Source organism: Erigeron canadensis, chromosome 1, assembly GCF_010389155.1.
Source record: "Erigeron canadensis isolate Cc75 chromosome 1, C_canadensis_v1, whole genome shotgun sequence".
NCBI classification, from domain to species: Eukaryota; Viridiplantae; Streptophyta; class Magnoliopsida; order Asterales; family Asteraceae; genus Erigeron; species Erigeron canadensis.
The window spans coordinates 11794127-11812328 of record NC_057761.1 but is presented as its reverse complement, the minus strand read 5'-3'; the positions used below and the strand labels follow the sequence as shown (position 1 = coordinate 11812328).

The following is an 18202-nucleotide window of genomic DNA, read 5'->3' as shown; positions in this document are numbered from 1 at the left end:
AACACCCTCTTCCTTATGCTACTCACTTATTCCCTACATCTTTCACTATTTATCCATTATTTTATTATTTTATTTTTTTCACAAAATTAAACAAACACTTTTTATTATTAAACAAACACATTTTATTATTAAACACAAACATTACAATATTTTCATAAATTAATAAAATATAAATCAAAAAGAAAAAAAAAAAGAAAATCTCAAGGGCTGAATTAACAAACTTTCAAAACTAATATAATTCTTCCGAAAATGTCGTAACATTTCAAGGGTTATTGAAAATATAACTTTAATTACATAACACCCCACCTACCAAACACTCCATCTTCTTCAACATCAAAAAAACCCAGAAGATGATTCGCGAAAAAAATACCAGCAACAAAAAAAAAAAATACAGCAAAATTTTGTATATATATACATATACACATATATGAAAATCCAACTTAAACCCATGTAAAGAAAAAAGAAAACGAAATAAAAAGAAAGAAAGATTTTTTACAGTTATTTATAACTTTACACTACAGTTGATAATTTTAAACTTCAGATTAAAAAAAGGTCAAGATTCATATAATTTTTGAATCTTAATCATTGATTTTCATCCAAATATCAAGTCACTTATAATTTACCAATAAAGTTGTAAACAATTTTTAAAGATTATTATCCTATTTATTTACCCTTACAAGGAAAACTTTATCTATTATATCTCTATACATTTATTTACTAGTGTTAATACCCGTGCGTCGCGTATGGTTTGATATAATTTATACTACATAATATTGGTTGTGTAATTTAGTTAAAACTTATATTCAACTAATATTGTAAAGAGTTTTCTTGAATATACCGGGTTCTTTTTGAAATTGAAATTTGATATGTAAAGAGGCAATGCCAAAAAAAGAAAATTAGGATCAGCCATTAAATGAGTATTGTTGTATTTACTTTAAATCCACAATAAATAAATATGGGGAAAAAAATAACAAACTTACTTTATACTGTCAAAGAATTCACCTTTAAAACATGATACTTAACATAATAATGAGTTGGACTTTTGACAAAAACTGAAAAACTTCATACCCAAAAATCGTTTACAATCTCCTTGTTATATACATAGACCTTTGACATCTATCATTAAATCAAATCAATTGTTAGATAAATATAAGAATCATATCAATATCATACCGTCGAAGTAAAAATAATCACCAATATACACAAGAAAAGATGAACATGCATGTGATGTGGCATCATGCCAATATATTGATATCAAAATTGAGATTGAAAGCAAATTATCATGAGAAAGAAAAATAGAATGAAGAAACATAAAATTGATTACCTATAAATAAAACATTATTGTATAGATCGGTGTCTTGTGTTTATATCGAATACCAAAACCAATATAATGATATAATTAATATTTAATTATAATTTAATGATGACGATATATACAAATTAATATAAAATCTAAATTAAAATTTTATTGATTTAAAATCAAATATGACACGTGTCGTTGTGCCATATGTCGTCTCAAAAGATGCTCAATCCTATTTTAGTATATTGATAAATACGAAAGTTAAGTTTCAGGATATTTTAATTTCATTATAAACTGTTTAGGTTTGACTAATGAAAATAATTTTTAGTCGTGACAAAAATGATAACTTATATGTACATGAATTTAGTACCAATCGATTTTGACATTTCTTATTTTTTAGCTCTAAAACTTACTAACTTTCGACTAAACTATCTATTCTTATATTATAGGACTTTGTAATTATGTGGTCAAATATCTATTGGTGCTCTGTCTAGCAGATAAGGTTTTGAAAATGCGGATAACGATTAACAAGTGTAAGTCATGCCACCAACGTTACTTCAAATTTCAAAACACAGAACTTCTTTGACATACATTTCTAAACCCCTTTCCATTTATACTCTCGATGATATATAAATAGCATATGGGTTCTCTTTGGAACTTCAAATTATGAAAGTCCCTTTAAACTCTATCTGATAAAACCGGTGTCCTAATTAGTAATTACATAGTTAGAATGGCCCTTACACTTTGTCATATTACCTCTAATCCCAAAAGTTTCTTTGACTTATCCATTCAAAAAAACAATTTCACACAAATCCTAAGACAAAAGAGTTCACAACATTATGCAATAAAATGTGAAGCCAAAAACAATGCGATGCAAACAACAAATTACAAGCAAAGTGTTTGGAGTCATGAGTTTATCAATGGCCTGGACACCAATGTCTCTGTAAGTGATCCTCATAGCATTCATGATGCAAAAATTTATATTGAATTATGTCATTATTGCAATAAATTAAGATGGTAAAATTAATTAGTTGGGTTGTAAGAATATAAAAATTATTGGTCATAGCTTGAGAGAATTGATGCAATGTTATTCGGGCTTCATATGTGAACGAATTTATTCGCATCTATATTCACACAAAAATATTAAGTTATAATTTAAAAGTTTTCATAAATTTTCTAATTTAAATGGTTGTTACTTGAAATTTTTTTTTTAGGTATAAGTATAAATATATACAAGTAGTATATAATAATACTTTATATAAAGCAACAAAACGTACATGTACACTTCCTTCAAAAATATTGCACCTATACATTATGTCGTATATTTTCGCCTTTTCGGCCTTTATTATCGATTATCAATAATCGTATGCGATGCATAGTTTAACTACTTAATACTAATATAATTCATAATCTCTATCATTTGCACCAAATATATATATATATATATATATATATATTGTACTCAACTGATCTTTACCCGGCCTTAATTTTCACTTGTGAATTAGATGAACTGGAATGAGAAGATGGCCAAAGTTGAGAAGCTAGAGGATGATGTGATGAAAATGATTATGGATTATGAAAATGATGGTTCGAGTACTTTAACACTACTCCTGGAGCTCGTAGATAACATTGAAAGGTTGGGGCTTGGCTATCGGTTTCAAACCAATATAATGAGAGCACTCAACAAAGTAGCCTCTCTAAATGATCAACACGACTTGCGACTTGAAGAAGACAATCTGCATGCAGTGTCTCTTAAATTCAGGCTTCTTAGACAACATGGTTATAGTGTGTGCGAAGGTACTCCTAACTTCTTAGACAAAGGATTATTTTAAGAAACTTAAAATCATGAACAATCTCTTAATTAGTGATCGAACGTATATACAGATCAACACATTGACTATATATATATATATATACTGCACCATCGAATTGAAGTTATGTGTTATATATAAGATGCTAGTAGTTGTAGCATTTTATTTGTTACTGTACATACTACTAGCTAATCGTGTGATTAAATTGGCCATTGATTCAATAATGGAACTTATAAGCAGATTTTCTTGAGAGATTCAAGGACATCGATGGTGGTTTGAGAGGATTTCTAGGTAAGGCGGACGTCAAATCTTTGTTAAGTCTTTATGAAGCTTCATATCTTGCACTTGAAGGGGAAACAAGTTTGCATGAAGCCAAGTTAATGGCGACTGAGATTTTGCTGAAACTAAATCGTCTTGAAAACGAAGCAATGTATGACCAAGTAAATCATGCATTGGAAACCCCATTGTATCGCAGAATGCTTAGGCTAGAAGCTAGATGGTACATTGATGCATATGGTAAACAAGAAGATGCAAACAAACTTTTACTTGAGCTTGCAATATTGGATTTCAATATGGTTCAAACAACACACAAGAAAGACCTACAAGAAGTCTCAAAGTAAAAGTTATCTTATCTTGTCAATGCTACACACAAGTAAAAAATCAAATATTATCTTTTTCAAATAATAGAGTTCATAACAAGTTTTCTTTCTCTATTAACTTGAAATAGATGGTGGAAAGATATAGGCCTAGCAAGAAAGTTGAGCTTCATCAGAGACAGAATCATGGAATGCTTCTTTGGTAGTGTTGGAGGGACATTTGAACCTCAATACAGTTCTTGCCGTCTTGGAATAACAAAAGTTTTCGCGTTGATAAATACGATTGATGACATTTTTGATCACTATGGATCTCTAGATGAACTCAAGGTCTTTAACAGCGCTGTCAAGAGGTTTGGAATTTATAATTAACGTAAATCAAGTTCCATAATAACTTTACAGTAGTATTCAAAACTATAATGTGATTATCCTCTGTTTTAGGTGGGACATTAACGCAATTGAAGCTATGCCAGAGTATCTACAAGTTGGCTTCTTAGCGCTTTTCAACACTGTTAACGAAATTGGTTATGACACATTGATTGCACAAGGAAGAAACCCCATACCAATCCTTGCAAAAGTGGTATATATAAAGATTTCTAGCTTCTTCTTATAGTAATTAATCAAAAGTAAAAAAGAAAGACATTTTGTTATATATGACGGCATATATATATATTGGTTACAACTGCTATGTCATTACATTTTAATATATAGTGGGGAGACTTATTTGAAGCATTCATGGTGGAAGCAAGGTGGAGTGGTAGCAACCACATGCCAACACTTGCAGAATACCTAGACAACGCATGGCGATCAGTTGCAGGGATGGTTACACTTACACATGGCTACTTCTTAATTAATCAAGAGGTCAACAAAGATGCAACCAAGTCGTTGGACAAGTGCCACGATCTTTATAAGTGGTCGTCAATGATTGCTCGGCTATACAATGATTTGGCTGCTTCATCGGTATGGTTTGCCTAGTTAGTTTAATTAATTTCAAGCAATGGATTAACTATCCTTCAATTCTTTGTTTGATTTTTCATTTCATTTCTTTGGTTAGGACGAGATAGAAAAAGGCGTAAATGCAATATCATGTTACATGAATGATCAATCTGTTAGTGAAGAAGTCGCGCGTGAACATATAGAAAGTCTAGTCGACAAAGCATGGATGAAAATGATCGAGGCTCGAATTTCTTGTTCTGGAGAATTGGCAGATCCGGTAATTGAAACGGCCATTAATCAAGCAAGAGTTGTGCAGTGTATATATCAGTATGGTGACAAAGTAAAATCTCCTGACGCTACAACTAAGGCTGGAATCTTGTCTATGCTTATTCAGCCGATTACCATTAGAAAATAAGTGCACCAATTCATGTCCTGCACACGTACAGCCACTACATCCCACATTTTTGTTTTTGTTGAAAGATACTCGTACTATTTTATAAACTCCCCGGTCGGATCAATAACCAAAAAGTCTTTTCCCACAATTATTTTGGAAAAACCTCGGGTTTTGTTAAGAATATTTTGAAGGTTGGAGATTGAAGATCGACAGTCTCATCCATCCACTCATCAATTTATTAATTAATTGTTTAATTTCTTCACTTTTGTCATTTTAAACATTATAATTATTTTCATGTCTATATATAATATATTTATAGATAAAGTACTTGTGTTTATTTTAATTTTATGGACCAATTTTATTTTTTTTACTCGGATAATATGTTTTCACCTTTTTAATGATGATATCTTGTGATTTGTGATTGATGAACACCCAAATGTGGATCTTATTTTTTAATTTCAGATTTACCTATTTAATAGTTGGGTCTATGCTTCTGAACATTAACACTAGAAAGGTAACCATGAAGTGTTGTTAAGGTTATTAATGGATAGGTATTTGGGTAATTGGTAATCCGGAAAGTGTTAGACTTAGAAATGAAAGCCGAAACTTGATTATCACTTTTAAAAATTGGGTTTTTCATCTAACTAGATAATTATCTCGTGTAATTAGTGTATATTTAACACGAAATTTGTGTATATAACACGAAATTAAATCAAATTATAATCTATAGTTTATCATTGGTTTTCGTCCTAGTGTTTTTAAATGATAAAATTATGAGATGTTTTTGATTGGTCGAATACATCCGAAACTTTATTACATACAATAAATATATATCTAAGTAGTTTATTACATAACATAAATGTTAGTGTATAATTCATTATATTTTCAGGTACTTATCCTTTAAATTTAAGACTGATTGTAATAATTTTACCCTGGATGCCATTATTGAGTTGTGTAATTGGTGAATACAGCTGAGATTCATGATAGTATCAAAGTCAAACTGAACAGAGTTCACTTTGTAATTCCAGGTGGTTACCGAGTACTATACTCACCCAATGGATCCATATAATGAGTTTTTCTGGGAACATGGAATTATGCAATATTGAAAATTAGTATACAAGCTGTTTGGGTCTCGAAATCTACTTATAGAAACACCATAAGCAGAACCTCAGAGATACAATGCGATATGCTGGCACAAAACTCAGCAAAACGATAATAGTCCAATATTAATTTCAAGTGCTCTTAGGATTTTAAGCAACATGTTAAAAGAAATATTGATGATGAAGGTGAAACAAAAGAACAAAATGAAATTCTGAAGTCCAACTCTTTCTGTTTTCTTTCTTTCTTTACCTTAATTAATTTCTAGTCTTATAAGATCTATAACATAATATCAGTAGTGAAAGTAACCTGTAACCAAAGATGAACACTAACATCACCCCCAAATTATGCCATTTTTGTATCTCCTTTATATTCTGCTTCTTCAAGAACTCTTCACCATACACTAAACACTCATCTTCAAATCTTTCGAGACACCTCCATCTTCCCTTCGACCCCCCAAACTCATTTAGCAAAAAACACTCAAATGGGTACCTAAAAAGACTTAAATAGTGCATGAAAATCCAATATCTTGGTATATCATTGTATGATATAAAGTAGCCCGAGAACAGAAAAAATGATCCCATTAGTCCCCCTACCAACGAGATCCCCATTATAAAGTTTGGGACAAGTGCACTCAAACAGGCAACGAAAGAATTCGACATTAGTAAAACTAACCAAACCACCAGTGAGAAATAGAGAAACCCGTCTAGATTGTTTCTTAACCCAACTAGCCAGTAGATTGGAGTGGCATAAAGAAGAGCCACTATCAAGAGAAATGGGATGAAAACGAGAGTGTTGGCTAAAGTGTAGGATGAAACCCGATAGGCACCAATCGAGGTATCTCTCATTAAAATTCTTCGTTCTTGCAAGAATATAGGCAAAGCTTCGGATGATGAATAGAGCAAAAACGTTAAGTGAAATGCAAAAAACCCAATTTGAGTTTGCATTTGAAACCGATTAATTTTGTTGAATATCGTTCCTAAAAGAACCCCAACTAGCATGGCCAGAATCATCTTTGCAACGAAAAGCTCCTTGCTCCTGAATATGTTGTAACAAAATCTCTGGCTCAGTATCATCACCTCGGTAAATGGTGAATTTGCATACATCAAACAACAATCTACTTTTGCAGCTTCTTTAAGATCCAAGGTTGGGTCTATTTTGACATCTGTGATAAGAGTATCGATCATTTCGATAGAAAACTCTAACAAGTTTACCTGACGTGGAATGAAATGGCCAGCAGATTTGAGTCGATGGTGGAGCCTATCAAGTGAGCCATGGTGAGCCACGGTCCCATCAACTAATAACACAAGTTGATCAAATAATTCAAGAATCCGAAACCCGGGTTGATGAATTGTTAGAACAATGGTTTTTCTATGATCATCAGTGGCCATTGATTTAAGCATTAACATGACTTGAAGAGCTGAAGCTGAGTCCAATCCTGTAGTCGGTTCATCCATTAGAATAACCGAAGGATCATGGACTAGATCAACACCAATGGACACCCTTCGTTTTTCTCCACCCGAAATCCCTCGGTGATTTCCATCACCAATTCTTTCTCCGGAAACATGACATAACCCAAGCTCCACCAGCAATTCTCTCACTCTACTTTTTGCGTTTTCAAGCCCGCCATGGAGCCTTAACCGTGCGCTATAAAGGAGCGTTTCCTCAACTGTAAGAAGAGGATATAGTAGCTCCTCTTGGGTGACGTATCCCGACACTCTCCTGAAAACACTCGGGTTGATTGGACGGTCATTGACTAGCACCTGACCCGAGACTCTGCAAGGTGGTATAACGCCGGCAAGAATCTCGAGCAACGTTGTTTTACCGGCACCACTTGGACCAGCAACTGCTGTGATCTCCCCTGGTTTGATTTCACAATTAACATCCCTTAATATTTGCTTCTTCTTTAAACTTGGATTTACCTTTTTATAGCAAATCCATTCAATTCCATGGTAGTTATTAGTAATTGTTGGAGATACACTATAAGAAACACTCTTTGTTTTGATTGTATATTGATTGTTCCTGTGACCAAACTCCACAGGATTTGCCATATACCTATGATAGTAATTTATATTTTAAAAGAAAGCAAATGAGCAAAGGGCTACTTATAGATTTGAATGCATATAACTGTACATATATATAGAGTTGGAGTTTGAATGAAAATGATTATCATAAGGTTGTACTAATATATTTTTTTGAATTTTCATGATCTGATAATATTCTATTTACTAAAAATAAACATGTATGAGATACATGTGATCAAGTAGTCTTGATTGCTTGGGTGTTTAAAAAGTTTAGTTATTTCGGGGATTTGCTTATTCTTTCGTGACATACATTTTGAATTTTAATTGTCATGTATTCCCTTTTACCATAAAGAACATGTGAGTAACGACGTAACGTCTTCATTTTGGTTATATATTTGGTGAAAAAACAGCAGTAATGCTTTGCATGTGAGGAAAGACGATCGATCATGACGTTATGGCTGCTGCTCACATAAGATCTAAAGCCGTGTTTTGATAAACTAGACTTATGCTCGCGCAACGGTGGGGTAGTAATGGCGGAGCATGTGGACGTGAACGGGGTGGAGGCGGCAGTGGGGACGACAGTAGGGACGGTGATGGAGACGACGATGGTGGTGAATGTAAAAGTAATTGATATTAAAGGTGGTGTAGTAATTATTTTAAGAGTATATTAGATGAATATGTTTAAATTTGTGAATAAAAGAGAAAGGGTATTTTTGATTTTTTAAAGGCAGAGAGTTTGATAGAAAAAAAAGATGGTTTGTTTTATAAGATAGTATAGATATACGATGCGAGAATATATATTACTGTCTTAATCATTGCATCAAAGCCATCACATCATTTTATTACTCACAATAAAACTTCTTAATTAGACTTAATCATTGCATCAAAGACATCACATCATTTTATTACTCACAATAAAACTTCTTAGAATCAGTGTCGTTTTTGAAAATGTAAAAAGTTCTTAGGGCCTGGCTCAAGGAAAAAATATGGGGCTCTAAAATAACGAGTCAATAGTAAAATACAATAGCATAATATTAAGACGATAATCGTTTTCAATAATAAAATAATTTATGAAAAAAACATATTCCAACATTATTAACATCAACATCTTCAACATTATCATCAACATTATGTTGTTCATTAACATTAGAGCAATGTGGATGAGCATTTTTTTTGATAAACTTATCTAAAGCCTGATTTTAGATTTTATAAACTCTTCTTCCATCAGTTTTTCTCTATTATTAATATTTTTGATATTAGATAAATAATTTATTAAGCATATATATTTATTAAATATAAATAAATGTATGAAAAAATCAATCAATAAAAACTAAGTGAACTATAGCTAGGTTTTGTAAGTCCTAGCAATTTAAAAAAACTATTATAGGTTCTCTTAAAGAATTTGTGAAGTTTGAAAGATAAAGTTTTCGAAACGGATGTTTCTCAAGGGTGTTTTGTCAAAAAAATTTTGAAATTTTTTTTTATTAAACATGGTAAACCTGTGTTGGGAGTACCGGTTTCAAATATTTGTCCTGAACCCGGTATTCACAAAACCGGGTTCAGAAAAAGTAACTTCACCCCAGTTTTGGCATTACCGGTTTCGAAGGACACACTAGCTTTTCAGAACCAACATTAAACATGTAGGTTGGAAGCGACATATCACTGCAAACCCAGTATTTGGAAACCGGGTTCGAGGGTCACGACAAAATGGCAGCAAGCATCTATTATTCAAAGTTTACACAAACATGAATATATATATATATATATATACACATATATGCAAGGTTGGGTGGCTGGAACTAACCATTCACCATTTTACTCATGTCGATACCTCAATAACGCATACCATTGAGAACGCGGAATTTTGGCGAAACGAGGATCTGGTGCCGCATTGTAACATTGGTAGTCGGCATGAAGGTTATGTGACTGATCCGGGAGAGGAATACGTTAAAGACCCCTAAACAGCAGAACCTGACTTTCAACGGTATGAATAAATTCACCGTGATGATGGTGAAAGTGATGTGTCGTCTTCTGATTCTCGATTTGGTTCGACTTATAGAGGTTAAAATAATGATTGTAATTTTAATTATTAGGATTTTTGTAATTTGTTTAAGTTTTAAATAAAGTATCTCGTTTTATTAGTTTTTAATGCCGGTTTTATTTATTTTATTATAAGGTGAAAAGAACATCTAATAAGAAAAAAAAAAACTGAAAATTGATATTAAAATGTGCCACATTACAAACACATACAAATTCAGTTTAAAACAAATTAAAAAAACAAACAATAAGTGAAACAGATAACGCGACAAGATTATTGAAGTTCTTGAGTACATGTTTTGCGATTATGACCTAATCCGTTGCAAAGGCCACATCTAGCTTGTTATCTTGAGGTTGTAGATCTGCTGGTAGAATTCTCATCCATCTCGTTTCGGTACCGTCTGGTGCGTCTCCTACCCCTATGCATGACCATTTTTTGACACGCCTGTTCTTGAAGTACGAGTTGACATTGCTACAAACGTTCCTCAGACAATACCGATGCCACCCGTCAATTTGGTTCACTACATTAATTATGCCTTGGTGACGGTCTGAAACAATACACAAATCACCCTGCCGCTGCGATCCGAGGTGCTTTTGAAAGAGATTTATAAACCATCCCTAACTTTCATTAGACTCTTCATCAACCAAGGCAAAAGCGATAGGCAATAATTGTCCATTGGCGTTCTTCGTCACTACAGTTAGCAACTTACCATTGTAGTTGCCTTTCAAATGAGTGTCATCGACAAAGATTACAGGAATACAACGTTGGAATGCTCTAAGTGCTGGTTTAAATGTCCAAAATACAAACTTGAATGTTTTTATATAGCTTGAACTAGTTAGCGAATGAAGCCATTCCACAACAGTGTTTGGATTAACACATTGTAGTTCAACAATATACTTGGGCAATGCATCAAAGTTACTCGGAAAAGTTCCATACAACCTTTCAATTGCAATCCTTCATGCATTCCACGTCTTGGCGTAGCTCACATCGACAATGAAAGTTGTTTTAACTTGCGCCTAGATGTGTTTCACTTGATAAGTAATATTCACCTTCACCTGGGCAAATCTTCAAAAGATATTGTAACATCCCAAACTTTTCAAGATTGACTTATTGACTTGACCGTTAGTCAACGTTAAGTTTCGTCAAGTTTATATGCCTTAATTGGTTTATGTGTGATGAAGGTTCTATAGGTGTAAGGCTTTAATGCCTTAATGGTTGATGTGAATAAGTGTTAAAGGTATAGTTTAATGCCTTTAAAGGTGTTTAAAGTGTTTAATGAGTTGTAAGTATTCCCAAAGGGAGTTTTGAGCTAAATATGAGCTCTATAGAAGTTTAAGGACGAGTTTTGACATAGGGTGAAACTTAAAAACGGGATTAGGGGTTAAGTAGACCCTAATTAGCATCACAAATCAGTTTCTTCTCTTTCTTATTCAAACCCTAGCCGCTCCCTTGTTCTCTTGAGCAATCCTAGTGCGTTTATTGCGATTTCGGGTGGATTTATAATCAATCGATGCACGTATTCGATCCGTTAATCATCCTCCAAGGTATAGATGGTAATCCTTGCTTATTATCACTCATTTTCATCCATATAATTCGTTCATAGCTGGATCTATTGAGTAATGGTTGATTTCAATCGTTTTGTGGTTAGATTTGACAATTTCGGGTGAATCGATGATTGTTATTGCAATCATTTAGTATCTAGAGATTTCCTATAGTTATGAAATCATTTTTAATGTTATTTTAATGTTCAAATATGACCAACATAGGGTTCACACCTGGTCTAGAGGCTTGATTTAGATTTGATTATGTTTATGAGTCGATTTAGGTCAAAAAACGGGTGTCAAATCAATTGTCGGATGTGTTTAAGGAATCCATGAATCCATATACGATTTCCTAGTGTCAAATGTTCATATTTTGGTATATATGAAATGTAGAGGTCGTGGGTATCAGCCATGTATGTTTGATGATCGAAATTGCTTTCAAAACGATAAGGATTTCAAGGCCTGATTCTGTTGTCATATTGCAAAATCATATCTTTTTGATATGAATGATATAAGAGATGAATCTTATATTTTTGAAAAGGTCTATGTGTCCCCTAAATTCGTTATGAACAAAGTTTCCTGGGATTTTGCCCAGAGATATGCGAAAAATGTCGATTTCCAGAAGTGGTCAGGTTTCGGACGAATTCTGCAGATCTGTCTTGCAAGCGTCATAAATCATTCATTCGAAAACTTCAAGAGTCAAGCTTTATATCCCTGGAAAGGTCTTTGAATTTCCTGCATTTTATAAGAACTAAGTTTTCTACCATTTGGTCGTCTTGTATGCCAAAAGTAGTCTACAAAACTTAATACAGTCAAGAGACGAAAGTAGTCTACAGAATATGAAAGTAGACTACAGAATACGAAAGTAGTCTACAGAATATGAAAGTAGTCTACAAAAAGAGTATAGTAGTCTACAAAGGATTTAAGAAGTCAGAAATAGACTAGTAGTCTACAAATAGAGGAAGTAGTCAACAAAGACTATTATTTGACATATATATATATAGATGTAGGTCGTATAGTCTCGTTTACACTCGTTGATTTGTCCTATGTTTGTTATAGGTAGTCGGGAATACTTGATTGCTCGGTAACTTTAGTTATCGTTTGCGTACGCTTCTACGAGGTAAGATGCACTACTTTGACACGCTGAGGGTTCAACAAAAACATAGTTTTCATATAATAACTTCCCCTAATGATATCTTGGTTTCTTATGGGTATTTGGGATTATACGGGAGGTGATATGGGGTATGTATATGCATATTGAAGCCTGAAATGCTACCCCAAAGATATGTGACATTATGATATGATATGAAATGCTTTGAGTTATTATGAAATACGTTATGTGATGAACTATGTTATGAAATGAAAGATGATATGAAATGATGTACGATCTAAGATGATTAATGATATTCCATGTTGTAATGATATACGATAAGCAATGATATATGATGATGTACGTGATGTAACAATGTATGCGATGTAATGATATGCTATGAAATGCTATGTAATGTCTTGAGATGAATTGAGATGTGATATATGTTGATGATATGTAAAATGTGCATGACTACATGGCTTGTTCATCTAGTTCACTAGACTTGTTAAGTTGCCATGACACGTGCACGTTTAAGGGCCCAAACGTTAAGATGTATATGTGATAATGTTTAGGTAATATAAACACCTAAACTATATGAGATGTGAAATCAAGCTCGTAATTTAGATGTGAAAGTGTTAAGCTTAACCCGTACTTGCCCTTGCCCGGCTAAGTGCGTAGATGTGGTTGCTCGGGTGGCTCCTTGCAACATGGTCAAAGATGTGAAGAGTAATACGGGAGGTCTAACCCGCCCCACTTGTCTTGAACATACGGATTACTCCGGGATTGACTTGCCATTCCTTAACGACAATGATGTACAGCCGTAAGGTTTGTCCATCCAGTCGGATGTGACTTATGTCACACTTATAAAGATGCATATGTTATATGAGATGCGTGACTTATGTCACAATTATAAAGATGTTTAGATATGATATGTGGAGATGCAAAAGATGACTAGGCACATTTAGGATGACCCATCCTAATATGAAAGATGTTGATGCTATAATTTGTATGTGAGATGATATGTGCCTTAACGACTTAATATGACTTTTATATAATATTTTAAATGGACAAACGTTTTATAAACTATGTGTTATCTTACTTGGCTAATTCGTTAGCTAACACTTGCTCTTTTAAAATGTGTTGTGCCCTCAGGTCCAACAATAGTGAGCAGGTAGATGTAAAAGATGTGAGGCATGGGTAGATGTAAAAGATGTGAGGCATGGGTAGATGATCTTGAAGCTGACTATAGTTTACCCATAGTGGCTGCTCGCTTTAGACATTTGCTTATTGTTTAGATATTAATGACTTGTATTGATAATGTACTCGGTTGTTTAATGTTGGGCAACCGATGGATTTCCATTTAGACATATTTTGATGATATGGCTAGTAACACCGTTTAATGAATAAGCCAAACAGATTTTGCTGGTTTGGACTTTTAAAGTTAATTCCGCATTCTTTTAACGCCGTTAGGCAAAAGTTTTTGGAAATCCTTATTTTTAAACAACGGGTGTTACGGCTATAATACTTGCTGTCATACATCGGTTGTTGTTATCTATCACCTCTCCATAGAAATTGTGACTTTCGGCCCACTTTGTGATACGAAACAATCCTGAACTGTTTCTGCTAGATCCAACTGCATCCCACTTACTTGGAACCCGGTCCATAACTCCATGATAATTCTTCCCCTTGGTCATGCACTGTGCTTTCCAAAATCGTGGCCTTGTATGTTGAACAATAAGTTCTTTGTTTTCTCTTATGTTCCAAAGCCTAACGGCGTATACAAGTTCCGCCTTACTTTGAAAAACTGTTCCTTTTCTATAACATTCCTTTCTTTCGACCAAAATACCACATCTTCTTCAACTTCACTGAATAGCATAAGACAATCATCATCATCATCTTCAAGATTAAGATGTTGTTGCTGATCTAAGGGACCTTGTACATGTGCGCCTTCACCATCTTCATCTCCAGATACGTCCCCATCAACGCTGTATCTTTTGATAGTATCATCACTTGTATAAGGTGCCTCATCACCAGATTATTGGTGACCAGTAGAGGAGTTCAAACCAAATGTGCCTCCAGTGAACGATGTTTATATGTCAGCTTCTTATCACTGATTGAACCGAAGAAGATTGACGAGGCAATGAATGACCCAAGCTGGGTGATAGTTATGCAAGAAGAGCTTCACCAGTTCGAAAGAAATAAAGTTTGGAATCTGGTTCCTCAAGTTGGCAAGAAAGAACCAATTGGAACCAGATGGGTGTTCAGGAATAAGGTTGATGAAGATGGACATGTGATCAGAATTAAGGCCAGATTAGTGTCACAAGGTCGTCCAGACAGACCTTGACTTTGAAGAATCATTTGCACTAGTAGCAAGGTTAGAAGCCATCAGAATGTTTCTAGCCTTTGCTGCTCATCCTAAGTTCAAGGTCTACCAGATGGACATAAAGAGTGCATTTTTGAATGGAGAATTAGAAGAAGAAGTTTATGTCAAGCAACCTCCAGGCTTCATTGATGAAAAGCATCCACATTGGGTATACCGTCTGGACAGGGCACTGTATGGCCTCAGACAAGCCCCTCGAGCCTGGTTTGATACTCAGACCAAACACTTGTCTGAAAACGGTTTCAAAAGATGTGCAATTGACAATACCTTATTCATTCTTCGTGAAAGAGGTAATCTTCTGTTGGTACAAGTTTATGTTGACGAGATTATTTTTGGTTCTACTGATGAATCTTTATGCAAGAAATTTTCGAAAATCATGTCTTCAAAATTTGAAATGAGTTTGATGGGTGAATTAACACTTTTTCTTGTACTCCAGATTAAACAAACCAGTGATGGTATTTTTATTAATCAAGAAAAATATGTTAGAGATTTTTTAAGAAAATTCTATATGAATTCTTCACCTTCAAAACCAACTCCAATTTCTGCACCATTAACAATAGATTCAAACCCTGATGGGAAGCCAGTGAACACTACTGCCTATAGAGGCATGATTGGTTCACTAATGTATTTAACTGCCAGTAGACCAGATATAATGTTTGCAGCATGTCTTTGTGCCAGATATCAGTCTAACCCAAAAGAATCTCATCTGGCGGCTGTAAAGCGCATTTTGAAGTACCTTAAGGGTACTCCTAGTTTGGGTCTTTGGTATCCCAAAGGCTCAGGCTTAGATCTAATGGGTTATTCAGATTAAGATCATGCATGTTGTAAGATAGACAGGAAATCCACTACTGGTGGATGTTATTTCCTTGGTGGCAAACTGGACCAGTAAGAAGCAAACTTCAGTCTCTTTATCCACTGCTGAAGTAGAATATGTGTCTGCAGCTAGTTGTTGTGCTCAGATACTCTGGATGAAGCACCAGTTGCTTGATTATGGTATTAAGTATTCAAAGACCCTTATTTTTTGTGATAATGCCAGTGCCATTGCTATCTCAAACAATCTTGTTAGAAATATAAAATAGTGCTTAGTTGTATTTCTAAACATTGTAATTTGTGTACTTATTGAAAGGTTGAGGGGGAGCTTTGTAATATACTTAGAGTATAAATACCCCTCAAGCCTTAACATTTTCTAAGCTGGTAACACTTTCCCTGAGTAATCAAACAAGCTTTTCACACACACACTCCCTTCTTTCTCAAAAACACACACTAACACACACACTTCCACCATTATTGATCACCTTAATTCCGCATCGTAACACGAATCAAAGCTCAATTCTACAAGTGGTATCAAAGCAAAACAACAATCTGTTGACGATCCAGAATAAATTTCATACAGATTGATGTAAATTTTGTTCAAATTTGAGAATTCGTGTTATTCAATATAACCATCTCTGTTCTTAACCAATTCAACATCAATTTTCACTCAATTTTCCTGTTTTTGTTCATAGATACATTCTAAACCACCTCTAAAGACATCCTGTTAAGTTTCAGAATCCAATTCATAGTATTGATCAGAATCCAAAATTTTTGGAAAGTTGATGAGATTTTAAATTTTCAGTTTGAGTTGATTTGAGCTATAGAATTGTTGCTAGTGTTGTGCATGATCAAATTATGAGCATTTCTGTGTTTGGATCGAGTTCTAACTCTCAAAATTGAGTGAGATACAAGCAAATTAGTGTGTTACTCGACTATTTTGTCTGTTTCTGCTGTTCTTGCAAATTGACCTTAAGACGATCTTGCTAAGGCGATCTTCTTCAAGATCGTCCTAGTGTTTTTCAAGCATTGGTGCTGAGACGATCTTGCCAAGATCGTCCTAGCATTTTTTGGTTCTTTATGAACTGTGTGTTGTGGATTAATTGTTTGAAGTTGTTGTGATTGGGAATCACACACTTTCTTGGGTAACTAATCTCTTTGAGATTGGTTTTGCTCAACAATTCTAAGAACATAACCTCATTCTGTCCAAAATTCCTAAATTTTCTATACTTAGAAAATTTTTCACCCAATTTTACTAAGACGATCTTCCTCCAAGACCGTCCCATTTTTTCCGAGGACGATCTCCTTTCAAGACCGTCCTACCTTCCTATTTTCCATACTTAGAAATTTCATACCAATTTCTATGACGATCTTCATCAAGATCGTCCTAGTTACAAAAAATTCAAAACCAATTTTTTTTCATTTTCATTCAAGATCATTTTGTCTTCCATAAATCAAAAACAACAAAAACAATTACAAATCATTGTTCATTCATTTCAATGACAACAATTAACATTGATCCAATGATGTCAATCATCAGACCTCCAATTCTTTATAAAGATTCTTATGCCAAATGGCAAATTGAATTTATGAATTTTCTTAAAATCAAACCAAATGGTGTCTTCATTAAAGGATCAATTCTTGAAGGTCCAGCCCAATTCAAAGATACCAATGGAGTTCTTCTTACAAATGAACAACTGACTGATGATCAAAAAGCAAGAGTCCATGCTGACAAGCAAGCAAAAGCCTATATCTATCAATCTCTTCCTGATGAGATTTTCACAACTGTTGATCATGATCATAATGCCAAGGAGATATGGGATGAATTCACAAAGTTTATTGTGTTTGAGACTCTTCAGGTTCTAGAAAAGACCACTGACACTTTAAGTCAAGTTCCTTTAGTCAAAAGATGTTCAAGATGCAAACTCCAAGGACATGAAGTTGATGAATGTGTTGTCCCAACAATGAAGAATTCAGAGTTTGAGATCAGAAAGCATTTCTTAGCCAAACAATAAAACTTGAAACCATGGCTATTTGGAGATATTGATACTGGTTCTGAAGATCTCACATGTTTGATGACATCTGATACTTCAACAACCATTCCTTCACAAACTACTTCACAGGAAACAACAAGTGAGGTAGAATTCATTTCCAAAGATGATTACCTGTCTGTCCAAACAACTGCTG

The 18202-nt window shown here is 34.0% G+C and overlaps 2 protein-coding genes across 2 annotated transcripts; one reads left to right on the top strand and one right to left on the bottom strand.

The window, feature by feature from the left end:
* Positions 1-1890: 1890 nt before the first annotated feature.
* Positions 1891-5377, top strand: LOC122600593 ((E)-beta-ocimene synthase, chloroplastic-like). Its single transcript, XM_043773343.1, has 7 exons — positions 1891-2243; positions 2806-3097; positions 3352-3727; positions 3839-4057; positions 4146-4284; positions 4416-4664; positions 4759-5377. The coding sequence occupies exons 1-7, from the start codon at positions 2031-2033 to the stop codon at positions 5053-5055; spliced, it is 1785 nt and encodes a 594-aa protein (XP_043629278.1). The 5' UTR covers positions 1891-2030; the 3' UTR covers positions 5056-5377.
* Positions 5378-6389: 1012 nt separating this feature from the next.
* Positions 6390-8183, bottom strand: LOC122590772 (ABC transporter G family member 10-like). The gene has a single exon (XM_043762947.1). The coding sequence runs from the start codon at positions 8181-8183 to the stop codon at positions 6390-6392; it is 1794 nt and encodes a 597-aa protein (XP_043618882.1).
* Positions 8184-18202: the final 10019 nt, after the last annotated feature.